Source organism: Chelonoidis abingdonii, chromosome 2 (genome assembly GCF_003597395.2).
Source record: "Chelonoidis abingdonii isolate Lonesome George chromosome 2, CheloAbing_2.0, whole genome shotgun sequence".
NCBI lineage: Eukaryota > Metazoa > Chordata > Testudines > Testudinidae > Chelonoidis > Chelonoidis abingdonii.
Genome location: NC_133770.1, coordinates 88,899,375 through 88,916,791, shown reverse-complemented (window position 1 = coordinate 88,916,791; position 17,417 = coordinate 88,899,375). Strand labels below are relative to the sequence as shown.

General features: G+C 37.0%; 1 protein-coding gene across 6 annotated transcripts in view; it reads left to right on the top strand.

Annotated features, from left to right (window-relative positions):
• The window catches only part of UBP1 (upstream binding protein 1), a 74,973-nt gene that overhangs the window by 30,641 nt on the left and 26,915 nt on the right, over positions 1–17,417 (top strand). For 4 of the 6 annotated variants that reach the window (XR_004376262.2, XM_075062538.1, XM_075062537.1 and 1 more), the window contains exons 4-9: positions 2,681–2,786; positions 3,690–3,796; positions 5,545–5,697; positions 5,850–5,960; positions 6,512–6,619; positions 15,770–15,873. Coding sequence is in view for 5 of the 6 variants with exons in the window: in XM_075062538.1 (XP_074918639.1) it covers positions 2,681–2,786; positions 3,690–3,796; positions 5,545–5,697; positions 5,850–5,960; positions 6,512–6,619; positions 15,770–15,873 (689 nt within the window). In the remaining variant the exon portion in view is untranslated. The remainder of the gene's footprint in view (positions 1–2,680; positions 2,787–3,689; positions 3,797–5,544; positions 5,698–5,849; positions 5,961–6,511; positions 6,620–15,769; positions 15,874–17,417) is intronic. The other 2 variants (XM_075062539.1, XM_032798740.2) reach the window with 1 other exon arrangement.

The following is a 17,417-nucleotide window of genomic DNA, read 5'->3' as shown; positions in this document are numbered from 1 at the left end:
TCTTGCAGGATAGAGACTTCTTTATTTTGATTACTTTGATCGTCACTGTACATTGCTAAGATTGAAGACTTGCTTTCTATTATAAGTCAGCTAAAGGGCTTTGGAATTTACAAAGTGCAAGGTAGCAGGCATCAGCAGGAGCCCAGCATAGGTAGTTCATAGAGCTCTGCATATTTTCTCTGGCACCAGAAGATGAATCAGTCATGCAGGTTTCTGGACCTAATTCCCAGATGGCTTCCATGAGTCACTTGCTCCTGCTTCCCTTTTACTTAGAAGCTCTGCAGGGTGTTCTCCTTCTTACCTCCCTGTGGCTGTCATAAATATTTAGAAAGAAAATAATAAGGAAACCAGACAAAATCATTGTTTATTTAAAATTAAGGTTGAGAGTACATCATAATTTACTGGTTGTTGTGTGGGTTTTTTGTTTTAGTATAAGACTGTAGTTTAAACAAAAACACACAAAAGCCTTTTGGAATTCAGAGCTGAAGTTAAACTTCAAGAAACCTAAACATCTGAAAGTATGAAATTAGCACTTTGACTCTGTGCCATATAAAGCTTTGTGTTTTGGTGTGAGTTATCACATTTTGCAGATAGAGGAAGCTGGAGCACAGAGGTTTATGGGCTTGATTTTTTTCAGAAGTGCTGAACACCTGCAACTTCAGTTGAAGTCAGTTGGTAGCTGTAAGTACTCATCACCTTAGAAAAACAGATCTTCAGTGTCTTGCTGAAGGTCACGCAACAGCCCAGTGGCCGCTGAGCAAAGAACCCATTTCTTGTGACTCCCAGTCTTATCAGTAGTGCTAACCAAAACTTTCTAACTTGCTGTTAGGAGCTACAGTAAACAAAATAATGTAGAGTGAATGTAGTGTTTGGCAAGCTAAAAATGGGAATACACACAAATGTTCATAAATTACTTGTTTAACTTTTTTTCTAACGTCCAGAAGGACAGGTTGAAGAAATTAATACATACCTTATTGTTGTTAAGTCTCTGAATGAGAGGGAATTATCAAGATAGTTAATTTTTTTGCCACCAATGCCGACTCTGTCCATTGAGAACTTGGCTAGCAAGTATAGTCCTGCTGTTTGCTCTTGCTTAGTCATTCAGACAGGGAACTTATTCTGTGATCATTCCATCAATGAGTGCTAGATGTGAGCATCACATTGCTGGATTTATGGACCTTAGAACTGAAACACTGTCATCAATGTGTTGCTGCTTTGCTGTTGTGACACATGTTGCAGATTTCTGCCACCTTTTTCTTTGGGGGCTTTAAGTAACATTTCAGTGTATCTGATGGGAACCCACTGCAATTGAGACCAATTTAAAAGTATTTGTTGTTTTTACTGGTTGAATACACTTATGACCAACCTTTGGATGAGTATTTGAGATCAGGGTTACTTTTCAACAGTTGTTTGACTTGCATTTACTGCTTTAGTTAGGTATTTGAAATGTTTTCAGTTTGGATACTGAAATGCTTGTTGGTTGTAAAGTATTTTCTATAGTGGGATATTTTACATTGCTGTAAGCAGCTACAGATATTTTAGGTTCCCAACAGGCTTAACGATTTCAGTTGAGAAGGTTAGTATAATGGCAAGGATATGAATAAAGCCAAAACACCATATTTGAGCGCTGTGGGCATTTGGCAGCCCTTTGTGAACTGCCAGTTTCTCCATTTCCCTCTGTATAGTAACTTTCCCCCTTTCTGTGCATGTTCACACAACTAGGCAGAGAGAGACTTTTATTTTTAGAGAGAGAGAGAGAGAGATGTGGTTGTAAAACCACAAAATTTAGCAAGGCTACTCAGGGGCATGCATAGTATTTGAAACCTATTTTTAACTTCTTAATAAATTGTCTAGATTTTGTCATTTTTAGATGAATATTGTATCTATTCCCACTCTTCTAGTTCTAGAATTGGCAGTTTCTGTCCATGCTAACTATAAATTGAAGTCCTCCTTGTGTAGTTCAAGATCTTAATGTTTATCTAGTAATACATCTTTTTTTACACAAACGCATCAATTTATCCATTTATTAATTTTCTGAACTGTTGGAATCACAATTATACTTTAAATATTTCAATTGATGCACTCCTGTTTAGAAATTGTACAAACCCCCTTTTTGCAGATTTTTAGGTGACTCATTCAAGTTTAAATATTTTATTTTGTGGATTACTGCAGAATGTCACCTTTTATTCTTGATTTTTCCAGCAAATTCTTCTATACATTTTGGTTCAAACCATAGATCAGTGCTATTCTGAGTGAGTGAAACTTTAGTTATAACCTTTCCGGTTGACCAGTTATCTGATTTTCCTAATGCTAGCCTCACTGTATCCTTGTAATTTGGCCACTGTGCTGAGTGAGAGCCTTATCCTCTCCAGTTCACCTAATCTGCAACAGCCTTTACGGGCAGCGTCTGCCCCAGCTCTCCATTTCACTTCAGATTGCATCTGAACCATACTCTGTTTCTTGCCCCTTCTTTTTACCTTTGTTTCTGTATTACTTAGTCTAGAATGTTCTGGGACATTATACCAAATAAAGTTGGATTAAGTACTTCCCATTGATTTTGTTCTAAAAGTGTGTGTATTTATCGCCAGTACGTATTTCAGAATATTTTTAATACTTCAATCTCCTCTTTAATGTGTACTGATTTCAAGACTAATTTTTAACTATTTCTTCCTCTGACTAGAGTATCATAAGAGTTGTGTTCCATGACAGAAGGTTGCAATATACAGAGCACCAGCAACTAGAAGGTTGGAAGTGGAATCGCCCTGGGGACAGACTTCTTGACTTAGGTACGTCTATCAGTTCCCTTATTATCTAGGGTTAAAATAAGAGACTGTCTTTATATGAAGAGCATCAATTTATATATCATCAGCAGGGATAGCAAAAGCATGCATACCAATGTCTGTGTGCTACTTGTTGTGTTAGGATACTTGAGATTTATATAAATGTTTTCAATAATGTTACTTTGTGAATTTTCCATGAAAACCTCTAATGGCCTTCATCTAACATTACAGAAAATAGCTACACTAAATAATTCAGTTAATACCCCTTTTGTTCTTTCAGAGCAAAATGTGTTCTGGTAATCAGGGGAAATGAGAGAAATATCTGTATTGCTAATATACTGTAAAAACTTAATTATTGCAGATTTCATAAGATTTACAGTAAAACCCATAAGATCACCTCACATTATTCCCCAGAAATTAAGTACACATCTCCATCTTTATCAGAAGACCACTGTCATTAAACAACCAATTTTTGTCATCCCGGGTGTGGTAATTTACAGTATGTTTCACTGTAGAGGAGTTTACAGATCAATGGGGTTTTATTCAAAACAAACCAAGTCCTCTCACTGCTGTGTTCCTATAGCATATACTTTCATTTTTATAAAAGCAGCAAAGAATCCTGTGGCACCTTATAGACTAACAGACGTTTTGGAGCATGAGCTTTCGTGGGTGAATACCCACTTCGTCAGTTGCATCTGACGAAGTGGGTATTCACCCACGAAAGCTCATGCTCCAAAACATCTGTTAGTCTATAAGGTGCCACAGGATTCTTTGCTGCTTTTACANTTCACCCACGAAAGCTCATGCTCCAAAACATCTGTTAGTCTATAAGGTGCCACAGGATTCTTTGCTGCTTTTACAGATCCAGACTAACACGGCTACCGCTCTGATACTTTCATTTTTATGTAGATATTCCAATGTCTGTTGGAGTAATTGATATAAAGACAAATCCAAGCCAGCTCAATGCAGTCGAATTTCTGTGGGATCCTGAAAAGCGTACATCTGCCTTTATTCAGGTTTGAAATTTAGCTTAACTGGATGTGTACTGATTTGGTTTTTGTTAGGTCATGAATGTGATAACAGTTGTGCTATATAATTGTTTCCTATATAATTATCCTAGTAAAAAGCAAAATTATCCTATTAGATCCATCATTTTTTGGAAACTTAGATCCAGTCAATTGCTTTTTCTGTAGGTGACACTAGCTGAGCTTTCATCTTGATATGAGGTTTTTAAACATAGCTTAGAACAGAAGCAGCTTTTTAAAACAGATCAGTAAAATGAATATGCAAGTGTGCTTTAAATGAAAATTAATGATTACTCTTACATCTTTGTATGGATAAATTTTTATGGAGGTGTATTTTTAAAGCAGTTTTTTGTAAATAACTGTTGTTGTGCAATTACTTCAGTTCCAGTTAATAGAACCCCTGAATAGGACTTAATCTGCTTTACCAATAGAGAAAGCATATGAAATCACTAGATTTCAAAGCAGATTTTTAGTTCTCTTACTTACCTGATCGATAAAATGTTAGATTCTTGATTGATTGATTGTTGTTATATTCAAGGTAGGGTTTTTTTCTAAGTGACTTACTCCATGGAATTAGATTTCATTAGAATCCTTTGTATTATACTATAGTCTTCCTTCTGGATAATTTTGTTTAAAAAATCAGGTATTGGTATGAAGAAAAAATGCAAAGCAAGAAGTGGCAATATTCCTTAGCTTATTATTAGCTCAAGTAAATTGTTCCCACGTTGGCAGTAAATGATGTTGTGCTACTGTACCCTGACAGAAATAATTCTTCCTTTGTCAAAGAATTACACAACTATTACAATGTCTGCTTCCTTGTCAGGCTTTGCAGCAAGGGAGTAAAGAGTGTGTAATGAGCCATCCATTTTACTTTTGTTTGTACAGTTATATTTTCAGCCTCGCAGAATGTGCTAATGGCATGAAGAAAAGCTTAGTCAACTCTTACTGTTTGGAAGGTGGGAGTGCGCAGTGTGGTGGAATTGGAGATACACTTAATATTTAATGCCCTACAACACTGTAACTGTTGTACTGTTCCCTAGTATAACACTCTCTTTTTATTGTACCTTTTTACTGCCATGATATTCACGTGTCTCATAAACTCAGTGCCTTTATTTTGGTATTTTCAAAAAAGCTGTAGGGAGTTAGGTATCAATTCCCACTGCCATTCATTGACCCTTGGGCACCTACCTCCATTAGCCTCCTTTTTGAAAATCCCAGCCTTAAGTCAGATTTAAAAATTGTTCCAGTAAGTGGTTTTCATAGAAATTTCAAGACATATTAAAAAAAAACTTAATGTTCAGGCTAGCTAAATTATACCATTGTGTACTAGTAACTGGAAAAATCTTTGAATGTATTCATCATGATTAATGTAGTTGTTCTGCTCTTATATTTGTCTTAAGATTCGATATAAGAATTTGAGAGGGATTTTTTAGTAACATATGATGACGATCCACAACAGTTGTTCAATGCTGTGAAAGATATAGGAGTTAAAGTATTACTTTTTGGGGAGAATATAGGTGATGTATTGATAGTAAATAGGGACAGGTTTAAACCTGACTTCCACGCCGGTGCGGTAGGCAAAGATAAAGGAATTTGTTCTTACCTCCCTTGGATTTCCAGTTTCATTTCCTGAATAAACCATAACTTGTTGCTCACCCTGTCAGAAATTTATATAATGGTGGTGGCAAAAGTATTAAGAATATGCCCAGAATGGAATACAGCTTCACTTTGTTTTTCAGGTACATTGCATCAGCACTGAATTTACCCCACGTAAACATGGAGGTGAAAAAGGAGTTCCTTTTAGGATTCAGGTTGACACTTTTAAGCAGACTGAAAATGGAGAATATACAGATCATTTGCATTCAGCCAGCTGCCAAATCAAAGTTTTTAAGGTAATAGATGTAAATAATGGTTCACAGTTTAAAAAAAAATAAAGTTTAGACATAGAAAACATGTTTACATTATAATGGCTGATTTTTAGATCCATATTTCAGTTGCAAAGCTGCTCTCTGTCTGCTTGTTCATTTAAACTATTCATTTTTAGCCAAAAGGAGCAGACAGGAAACAGAAAACAGACAGAGAAAAGATGGAGAAGCGAACTGCACATGAAAAAGAAAAGTATCAACCTTCGTATGACACCACAGTCCTCACAGAGGTAACACGATGGAACTGCATGTATTTATAAAGAAAAATTATCTAGATACAATATATGAAATATTAGTAGTAAATAAATTATATCCTCAAAATGGGGGGGAGAGTTACAGCATAAACATATAGACAAAGGTAGGCTTTTTAATATGACAAACTTGTCCCAAAGAAAAACACCAGTAACATTTAAGATTGTGCTGAGTAAATTTCACTTGGCTATATAGTAGATATTGTATTCAAATACCCTTGGATAGAGCACTGTTTGTGCTGAATTCTAAAACAAGTGTCGTGTACAGATCTAAAAACCTTGCAGCTAAAAACCAAAAACTGGGGTTTAGGATTTATTTATACATGTCATATTTGAGCTCAAAACCATGTTTTTAGAGACTATTGAGTTTATGGCTAGAGCCTCACTGGGTTTTTGCATTTTCTTTTTATTTAAACACCAGTGAGTTCTATACAGTTTTCTAAAGATTACAAAAGTTTTTAAAAGGCTTTTAGATCTTTCCTCACTGTATAATGAAAAGAAATTGATCCAAATCTTTGGTGTTTGTCCAGATGAGGCTTGAGCCTATAATTGAAGATGCAGTTGAACATGAGCAGAAAAAGTCCAGCAAGCGGACTTTGCCAGCAGACTGCGGTGATTCTCTGGCAAAGCGAGGCACTGTAAGGGACTTCTGCTTACCTTTTCATTGTGCAAGATACCTTGTGCAGTGTTAGATATAGGAGAAACTTCCATGATCAAAAATAAAAACATTTTGACTTCCATGGCTTAATTTCATTCTCTCTTGTTTACACCAATTACTCTGTTTCAGTGAGGAATGCTTCCTAAATCTAACACTTAAGACAAATTGTTGCAGAGGGACTGCATAACTCCTTTAAAAAAACAAACAAACCAAGAGCTTTCAGTTTACACCTGCATTTCCTTTATTGAAATAGCTAGATGTTTTTTAAAAGCTATTTGCTTTCTTTATGTATATGTAATCAGTGAAAGTAAAGATAATAGCAAAATTTAGTTACCGCATGTATGTTTTGTCCCTTATTTCCGCCTGAGTTTAATGTAAGTTTCCATATACATTTGTACTTTTAAAGCCCCATGTATTGTTGCAGAGAGGTCGTTTGTAGTAAAAGTACTTTGTTTCCTCTGGCTCTCTGCATCCTGCTCTCCTTGTTCTTCAGTCAGATACAGCAAGGCTTAATGTTACTGAGCACTACTTTTTTTCTCACAGCATGTGGACCCTCTGTTTAATCCTGTATCTGTCTGCTTAAAAGAAGCAACTATGTGTATTTTACACTTTCCCTATCAAGTTTTAACCTTCCAGGTGTTTAAACTGACACTTATGGTGAACAATAAATATTTTCCAATATCTTTATTTCTAAGATAGATCTTAGCAACTTATTTGTTTGGGCAAGTCATGATCCTGCATCTACCTATTGGTAAATTTGGTCATATGTTAATGTCCACCTGTGAAAGTCAATTATTTGACTTAATTCACTGAACAAGCAAGTTTTGTTGGTATTTCTGTGACACCTCTTCCCATAAAGCACTTATGTGACAATTAGCTGACTTTTGTCCATTACTATTCCCCTCTGCACTTCCTCATCCCTTTGTGTGCTATTCAAAATTCAGCTTGTACATTTCTCAAGGCAAAGGACCTGTTCATTCTTTGTGTATGAAATGCCACATACAACTGAGGCGCTATAATAAGCGAGCACTGTAAACAGTGGGATAAATTCTTTCGAGAATTTTGTTTTACTTGATGCTGTAGTAAACACTGGGATGTCTGGAATTAACTAAAGTTCATAGTAAAATACTGGCAACCTGGAATACTTAGTTCCTTAGTTGAAGCTGTTACATTTCTTCTGCAGTATCCATTGTCAACCCAGACATTCTTCTGCTGCTAGGCAGGATGTCCATCAACAGATGTATATAGGAAAAAAAAATCAGTGCACAACATGTGTCTCTCCCTATAAAGCATGCTAACATTTCTAATTCGGTGGAGGCAGCTCTCTCAGATGGCAAGGCTTAGCTTCCAGTGTTCACGTTTCTTAACCTCTTTTTCCTCTCTGACTAAATTAGGTATTTTAGAGTATGGTAATGCCCAGGGAGTTTTTCTCCCTGTGCTCGGTGAATCTCTCTTTGGATGTGGCGTCCTGCTAAGTGCATATTGTTGCTGCTGCTAATGGTCAGGCAGGTGGTGTCCTGTGGGAAGGAGATCTTCCATTTGCATCCCTCTTAAGTGCTGGAAAGCCAGAGCTTAGTCTCTAGAGAAAGATAGAACTTCCCTTACATTTGGCAAAAATAGACCTAGCCCTTTTCATAATGATTTCATTAGGCCTTCACTGCTCTTTCTTCCCTTGTAGTCAAGACTCTTTAAGTCCAGGAGTCTGTTGTTGTTTTAATCCTGCAATTCGTGTCCTCTCTGTCTCGGGGGAAGTCATGTAGAACTATAGGCTGAAGGCTTTCAATGATTAAAGGACTCTGTTATGAGCCATACTCCTCAAACTTTATAATCTTTGCAAATGTGAAGTTTATAATATGCTGAATGTTAGGTTTTGCAACTGTAAGGCTTGAACTGTCCAGAGCTTAATTCTTTTAAACAAAAATTAATTGAAATACAAAATTAGAATACAAAAACTTCAGTTCATAGTACACTTCATTTTTTGACTTGGTGTTTATGTAATGGGGAACATGGGCTGCTCATGCAATATTGTGTCTAACTATACTGCACCTCAGCTTAACTCTTTGCTGAAGCACAGGCTATAGTTCTGTCTTGTAAGGACTTTTCAGAAAAAATGAGAGTTAAACTTCAGGGCTATTTTATGTAAACCTTGATAAATGGATGCTGATAGTTCCTAGTGAGCTTCAGAGAGCGAGTACCATACATTTTCTTAGTAAAACAAATATTTAATGCACACAAAACACTTGTAAATAGCATAAATCATGGAAAATAGTACACTTCTACCCCGATATAACGCTGTCCTCAAGAGCCAAAAAATCTCACTGCATTATAGGTGAAAATGCAGTATATCAAACTTGCTTTGATCCACCGGAGTGCGCAGAACACCTCTTCCCCCCCCCCCGAGCACTGCTTTACCACGTTATATCCGAATTCATGTTCTATCGGGTCGTGTTATATCGAGGTAGAGGTGTATTTGGAATGCTGTGAATAACTTTTAAATAAAAGCTATTAAACAGTAAATCTGTTGGTGTTCCTTATATAGACTTCCCCCTTTTATTTCTGTTACAAACATTCAAATACAAGGTTTTAACATAACGTTTTCTGTTCATTAGTGCACCTATCAAAATGCATTCCCCTCTGATCTTCAAACGGGCTTTCTCGTTCTTTGTAGTGTGACCACAGTATGTCACCTGGACTCTTCAGAGCCTGAGAAATGGCAGCGTTTCAGTCCTTTCAAACACTTCAGAACCCTGTCAGCAAACAATGTGGGCCTCCACAGCTAGCAGCATTCTAAGCCTTGGGTTAACAGCTGATAGGTGCTCTCTGTTGTAGGGAAACAGAAATCTGCAGCCCATGTCCAAAGTGGTACAGGGATTGGGACCCAGCCCTCACAGCAAATAGTTCTGTTCATGGTTCTGTGTCAGTTACCTGTTGAGTCCACGGGGCTACTTTTAACACCTGTTTATAATCACCCCATTCAGTGCTTCCTGGTTGGCTCAGTTCTCTGAGAGTGACTAGAATATGACTGCTAGGTGAGTAGCCCACAGTGAAAATGTCCTATACAGCCTCAGAACAGCAGCTGAGAGTGTCTGGTAACTACTACTCTGTTCTGGAAATTTCTGGGTCTTTGAGTTACCATGCCCTACTCTCTGCACATGTGCACACACTTAGTATCCAAGTGAGATCCTCCATGTGATCATATCTCCTTCCTCCACCTCTGGAGAAACAAAGCCAAACGATCCAGTATAAAGTATATGGGTGGGTGACACTTAATTTTAAGGTTATCGTAGTAAACTTTGCTTGGCCCTATAGCATGTACCTAGTACTACTTTATGCTTGTTTCTTCTTAAATGTATCTTTTAATATATTCAAGTTACATGCCAAAAGTACAAAGTGTGCAGCATGGCTGATTTAGAATTATGGGGACAGTAACGTCCTCGTTTTCTGACTGTTTAAAGTAACTTACTACATGAACAGAATTTTTAATTGTATATGGGCATGTTAGACTAAAAGCTATTTGGGATAGGAACCCTATATTTTTATATGTTCTTTGACATGCCATTATGGGGGCTCTATAAATAGTCATGCTGATTAAGCAGCACACTCTAAATCTGAAAAGTGACTCGGTTCCTGAGAATAAGGATCTTTGTTTTGGGTAGTCATAAAAAGGCCTTTAATTCTTTCTTTGTTCACTGCTGTAGTTATGATACTTTGGATAGGAAGTGAACTTCTCACAGGACCCACAATCTGACTTTTTAGGTACCTTCAAAGCATAAATTCATAGTGAATTTCAGTGTTGTGAGAGTAGGGAGAAAACAGCTCTGAGAAGTGGCTCCAGAGGTCCCTAATCCTTGAACTATTGGAACTCATTTAGAAAACTTTTCTTAAACGTTATATGAATATATTGTCTCATACTATAGAATTAGAATTTATAATCCCTATTACATGATAAGAGATCTTTGAGCTATAATGTATCTTTAGATAGGTTTTTCCCTCAAAGCATTATCAAAAAAATCTTTTTTTTTAAATAATTGATTTTTATCTACCCTGGCATATTACAAGACAGAATAATGGAGGATTGTTCCATGGATACAAGTTTTAGTTATTGCAGATGTGATTAAAGCAACTGTGGCTTGTTGGAAAGTATTTCTGGTTCTTCTGCAAGACATCATAGTTGTATATAACAATGCTGACATCTATCTTGCTGTTGTCACGTAATATTTTATTTAATCAATTCTTATATAAATAATTTTTCTATAAAACAAGGCTATTTAAAGAGAAATGAAGTTCATGTGAGACTCTATGGTCTGAAGTCAGTGGTTTAAAAGAAAGTAAGGGTGAACAAATATTAGGCCATTGAAAGGTTGAGAATGTTAGTTGTTTGAAAGTCATTACACTGAAATTAGGGATATTCATTTGTCTTACTATTTTGATGTCAAACAGAAGATGTTTGATAAGTAGCAACCACTTTACTGTGCGGTGGTGGACACAAATATTCTTGTCTTGCCTCTGACTGGTTGTCTTGTATATTCATTTTCTTGATCATTTTAATATATTGTGAACAGTAAGGGCACAAGGCTTAATGTAAAGTGGTACAGTGAGAGCAACATACAGCTTTTAACGTACATATTGTGTAACTTTTAGGGCTGTCAATCGCAGTTAACTCACATGATTAATTTTTTAAATCAGAGTTAATTTTTGAGTTAATCTCAATCGCACTGTTAAACAATAGAATACAAATTGAAATGTATTAGATATATTTGGATGTTTTTCAACATTTTCAGATATATTGATTTCTGTTACAACAGAATGCAACATGTACAGTGCTCACTTTATATTTTTTATTACAAATAATTGCACCGTAAAAAATGATAAAAATAGTATTTTTCAATTCATCTAATACAGGTACTGTAGTGCAATCTCTTTATCATGAAAGTTGAACTTACAAATTAGAATTATGTACACAAAATAACTTAAGTTTTGTATTGCATTAAAAAATATAGTGCCTACAAGTCCACTCAGTCTTACATCAGCAAATCGCTCAGATAAACAAGTTTTTGGTTACAGTTGGCAGGAGAGAATGCTGCCCACTTCTTGTTTACAATGTCACCTGAAAGTGAGATCAGCATGGCACTGTTGTAGCCGATGTTGCAAGATATTTACATGCCAGATGAGCTAAAGATTCATATGTCCCTTCATGCTACAACCACCGTTCCAGAAGACATGCGTCCATGCTGATGACGGGTTCTGCTTGATAATGATCCAAAGCAGAGCAGACCAATGCATGTTCATTTTCATCATCTGAGTCAAATGCCATCAGCTGAAGGTTGATTTTATTTTTTGATGGTTCATGTTCTGTAGTTTCTGTATCTTAGTGTTGCTCTTTTAAGACTTCTGAAAGCATTCTCCACACCTCATCCCTCTTCAGATTTTGGAAGATACTTCAGATTCTGAAACCTTGGGTCGAGTACTGTATCTGTCCTTTGAAATCTCGTATTGATACCTTCTTTGTGTTTTGTCAAATCTGCTGTGAAAGTGTTCTTAAAACTAACATGCTGCGTCATCATCCGAGATAACTATAACATGGAATATATGGCAGAATGTGGATAAAACAGAGCAGGAGACGTACAATTCTCCCCTAGGGAATTCAGTCACAAATTTAATTAACACATTTAAGGAGCATCATCAATATGAAGCATGTCCTCTGGAATGGTGGCCAAAGCATGAAGGGGCATATGTATGTTTAGCATATTTGGCATGGTCCTTGCAATGCTGGCTACAAAAGTGCCACATGAATGCCGCCTCTTACTTTCAGGTGACATTGTAAATAAGAAGCAGTCCTGTAAATGTAAACAAACTTCTTTCTCTAAGTGATTGGCTGAACAAGAAATAGGACTAAATGGACCTGCAGGTTCTAAAGTTTTACATTGTTTTGTTTTTGAGTGCAATTATGTAACACACATCTACTTTATAAGTTGCGCTTTCACACTAGAGATTGCACTACAGTACTTGTATGAGGTGAACTGAAAAATAAATTTCTTTTTAATTTTTACAGTGCAAATATTTGTAATAAAATATAAAGTGAGCACTGTACATTTTGTATTCTGTGTTGTAATAGAAATCAATATATTTGAAAATGTAGAAAGCATCCAAAAATATTTAAATAAATGGTATTCTATTATTAACAGTGCGACTAATTGAGCGATTAATTTTTTTAATTGCTTGACTGCCCTAGTAAATATTCCTCATGGGGTGGGGCCTTGAAAATATAAGCAAAACAAGTATGTTGTAACTATGTTTATGTTTAGAGTACTGGAAAAGGACTAAGTAAGCATTATCCCTATGGCCCTACCATATCCATGGCCACAAAAAACATGTCTCGGACCGTGAAATCTAGTGGTTTTGTGCACTTTTTACCTTATGTTCTACAGATTTCACAGGGGAGACCAGCATTTCTGAAATTGGGGGTCCTGACCCAAAAGCAAGTTGCAGGGGGGTCACAAGGTTATTTTAGGGGGCAGTGCATAAGTAAGTGTGGCAATACCATACCATATCATCTTTACATCTGTGCTTCAGAGCTGAGTGGCAGCTGCCGACTGAGGGCCAAGCTCTGCAGGCAGCAGTGCAGAAGGGAGGCAATACCATATCATACCATTCTTACTTCTGTGCTGCCACTGGCGGTGGCTCTGCCTTCAGAGCTGGGCTCCTGCCCAGCAACCTCTGCTTTCCAGATGCCCAGCTCTGAAGGCAGAGCCGCCGCCACAGCAGCACAGAAGTATGGGTAGCAGTACTGCAGCCCTCCCTACTATAACCTTGTGACCCCCTTCCCCGCCCCCATAACTCCCTTTTTAGATCAGGACCCCTACAGTTTTACAACACTGAAATTTCAGATTTAAATAGCTGAAATCATGAAATTTAAGGTTTTAAAAATCCTCTGGCCGTGAAATTGACTAAAATGGAGCGTGAATTTGGTAGGGCTGTATCACATACTATTTTTATCAGAAAATTCAAGTTTTTTGAACTATAACACTTCAGGAAAGCAGCCAAAGAGTGAGACCGATGTAATTCTTGTCTTGTTTATAGTGAAGTCTCTTGGACTTTGGGGGCTTAGAATTTTGAGAATCTTCAAAGGAAATGACCCAACTGAACTGAGTTTTTTTTATTTATTTATTTTTTATTTTTATTTTTCCTTAAGGCTAGTCAAAAGCCAACTGTGCAGTGTTACTTCCAGAACTCCAGAGTGTCAGGTCATTCTGATTTGGTGTAAATGCTAAGAAGTTAAAATTAAAAAATCTTTGGCAGCTTTAACTAAAGAAAATCTACTATAAGTTATATTAAAATCAAAACACTTCAAAACACAATGACCTAGTGGTAAGTACATACAGAAAACTGCCTCACTAGAGCACAGGCAGGTGGTAGTATCCTGGCTATGTCATGTTTTAGGGATGTCAGAAACCTTCCACCCTCTAAACTTTCCTCTTAGGGCTAGAGAAATAGATGGCTCATTAGTTTTATTATTTGTATTGTGGTCGTGCCTAAAGCTCACAATTAGGGATCAAAGCCCCATTGTGTTAGGTGCTGCACGCACACATAAGTCCTTGTCCCTGAGAGCTTAGAGTCTTAGTTTATGATGAGACACATCAGGTAGATATGACAGAATGGGTGGGGAGTACTGGGTAACAGTGAACAATCATGTTTAGTATGAGTGAAGTCGCAGTCTAGTATGCCAGTGTTATCTGTACGTGGTAACAATGTGACATTCTCTGTAATAAAAATAAGATCACAAATCCGCCTCTAGAGTGAGTCCACTTTATATGTGATTTCCAAGTTTTCCAGCTTTTGAGGCCCCAAGCCAGTGTCTCTAGGAACATTAACCAGTTTTAAGATTTTTTGGTGTACCCATTGCTGGCAAGTGAAAGCCAGACTTCCGGCACAAAAAGATTAATAAGCATATCAAAAAAATGTGCAGGCAGCATAAGATTTTCCTCATGTTATTGTCGATAAAAAGGGCCTTTCAGTACTCAAACATATGAGGGATTTCAAGTTCACTGGATCTTCCATGTTTGAAGTGTTGGCACCTGTTAAATTCTGGGACTTAACTGTTTAGCTCTTGCTTTTCAGGGACAAGAAATAGCTTTAAAAACTGCCTGAAAGAAACTTTAGCTTACATTTGGGTTAACAGACAATCATGAAGAGTGTATCAGAAACCTGTGTTGGCATGTCTAGCATGGTCTTGGCCTTCAGTTCATTTAATCTTTGTTTGGCTGCTTGTTTTACAGTTTATCCATGTGTCCTTGCACTTTTCCTTATTAAAAGCTAAATCTTTTTTTAAAAATTAATTTTATTTTTAATAGATTATGATAAAGCATTTGGAGCACTAAACACCAGTGTCATTTTAAAGGGCTTTTATCTTGGCTGGTCAATTTTAAAAAAAAATTGACCTAACTTGACAGTGGGTTTATCAGTAAATGCTTGTGATGAATTACTACTTCATGAATAAAACTCCCAGCTTAGCATGAAACTCACAAGAACGCAAAACTGCATGTGGGCATCAATTTAGTCTTCTACTAAATAACTCTTAAATTTCAGTCCAAAGAATGATTGTTTGGAAAAAGAAATACTGCTAGACATCTCAGAGCAACAGCTGATGTGAGCACCGTCAGGGTAGGCACTTTTTAAGCTTATTGACTGAGTGCCATTCTGAAATCCTGGTTTTTCAGCTTTGCTTATACTCATTATCCCTGAACCTTCTGTAGCCATTTGCTGCCTATTGGAGTTGTTTTGTGCAGATTTCAGATGTCATTTTTTAAACTGAATAATCTCTGCAGTCCTTCCATCAGGTCCATCACCACTACCTTCATTGTGTCATTAGAAAGCAATAATCAAGTTAATAATAAATAGGAATCTCCTTCATGGAACAGAAAAAATGAATAGAACAGCTTTGGTTTAGTTAAAATTCCTGGTCAGGTTCAGATACATGGATGGAACAAGTGGGGTGGGGGAAACTTAATTTGAAAACTCAGATTAAAATTCTACAGGAGTGAATTCAGGGCTTTTGAGTGTAGGATTACATGCCAAAGTGACATGAGGTTTTACAATAAACTTATTGTTTAATTCTTTTCTCTATCTTTAGTGCTCACCATGGCCTGATACTCCTACGGCATTTGTAAATAACAGCCCTACCCCAACACCAACTTTTACCTCTGCTCAACATAGTACCTACAGTGTCCCAGACAGGTAAGTTTATTTTCTGTAGTTTGATTTTTAAAAAATACTTCAAATTAATCTTATGCTTAAAGCATTTTCCTTTCATTTGAATGTAGATTATGTATAAATATGGAAGATTGACTACCAATCCCCAAAATTAAGTTGTGGGGGAGAAATGTAGAACTTAAGATTTTTCAGAACTCCGAAACTTTTGGCATTTATTTTTTTTCAGTTGTAAAATTATTCCTCTGGTCCCAGGAATCATGTTTTCCCTGCTCAGTATCCATTGCTGGAAACTTATTGACCCTAGCACAATTCATAACAAGTTCTTTTCCTTTTAACTGGGGTACTTATATTTACACAAAAGTCAGACCACTTAAACTGTATCAGTGAAGTTACAGCAGTACAACACCCTCCCCTTCCCCCCCCGTCCCCGCCCCCGTGTGGACAGTAATATTCGTATAGAAGTGCTTGTGCCACTATAGCTTATTCCTGTAAGGGAAGGGGGATATTACAGTAAATCTAATCTATGAAATTCCCAGTGAAATACCAGGAATAGGTGCTAAATCAAATACTTTCCTTCCTTCCTTCATTTAAAAGGCAGGGGGAGAGTCAGGTGAGATAGCACAACTAAAGATGAGGGACCTAGAGGAAGATTTATGATCAAGAGTGTTGTCTTTCTCTCCCCACCTTTCTTTTGTCTTTCTACTTTATCATCTTCAAGGGTGGTGGCTTACTGGTAGTAGATGCTGTAGTTGAAGCACTTACAGAAAACATTAATATGCATCTCTTTGCTTATGGTGGTGTTTGGGAAGGAGATGCCATGACAGTGGCAAATTACAGATTTCACCCATCAGACCTGGTCTAATGGGGTGTTGGGGGGAAGAAGAATGTTTGAGAGAAGTGTTTTCTCCATAGAAAAGCTTAAAGTACCCACAGTACCTCTGAAACTTATAGGCTCTGCTGGAAAGGATTGCTTAGTAATCTAAATATCAGGTTTTAAATGTTTCATTTGTCTTGTAGAAATGTGTTTACCATTTGGTATGCTTGGCACATCCTTTAGTTTAAGCCTCAGAATAGAGCTCCATGCCAGTATCTATATCAGTCTTTCAGATTAGACTTTAAAAACTGAATCGATCTGAGCTGAATGTTACGTAAGAGTAGAGGTTAGCCTGCTATTGTATCTCACGTTTTGCTCTGGTTGACTGATGTCCTCCATGTCAGAGGCCTCTGCAGTGGTGCCATATGTATAAAAATATAAGAAACTGGGGTGAAAAGTGCTATATAAATGTGAAGTATTGGTGTAATTTACTGCCACTAATGCAACATTCAGGAGAACCACTAATTTTTTTCAGGGTGTTCAGAAAGCTGATCCTGGCATCTCTACCTTTTTTGTGACTGACCCTGTGCATCAGAGGATGGACAGCACCTCTCTTACCTCTTCAATCCTGTGACCACTATTCATTTCTTCCTTTTAAGATAGATGGTTGGATGTGTGAGTTTATTATGGGTGCTGCTTTTTCAGTTGACTAGCAGGGATTAGATTAGGAACCAAGTGATTTGCACAGTCTAAG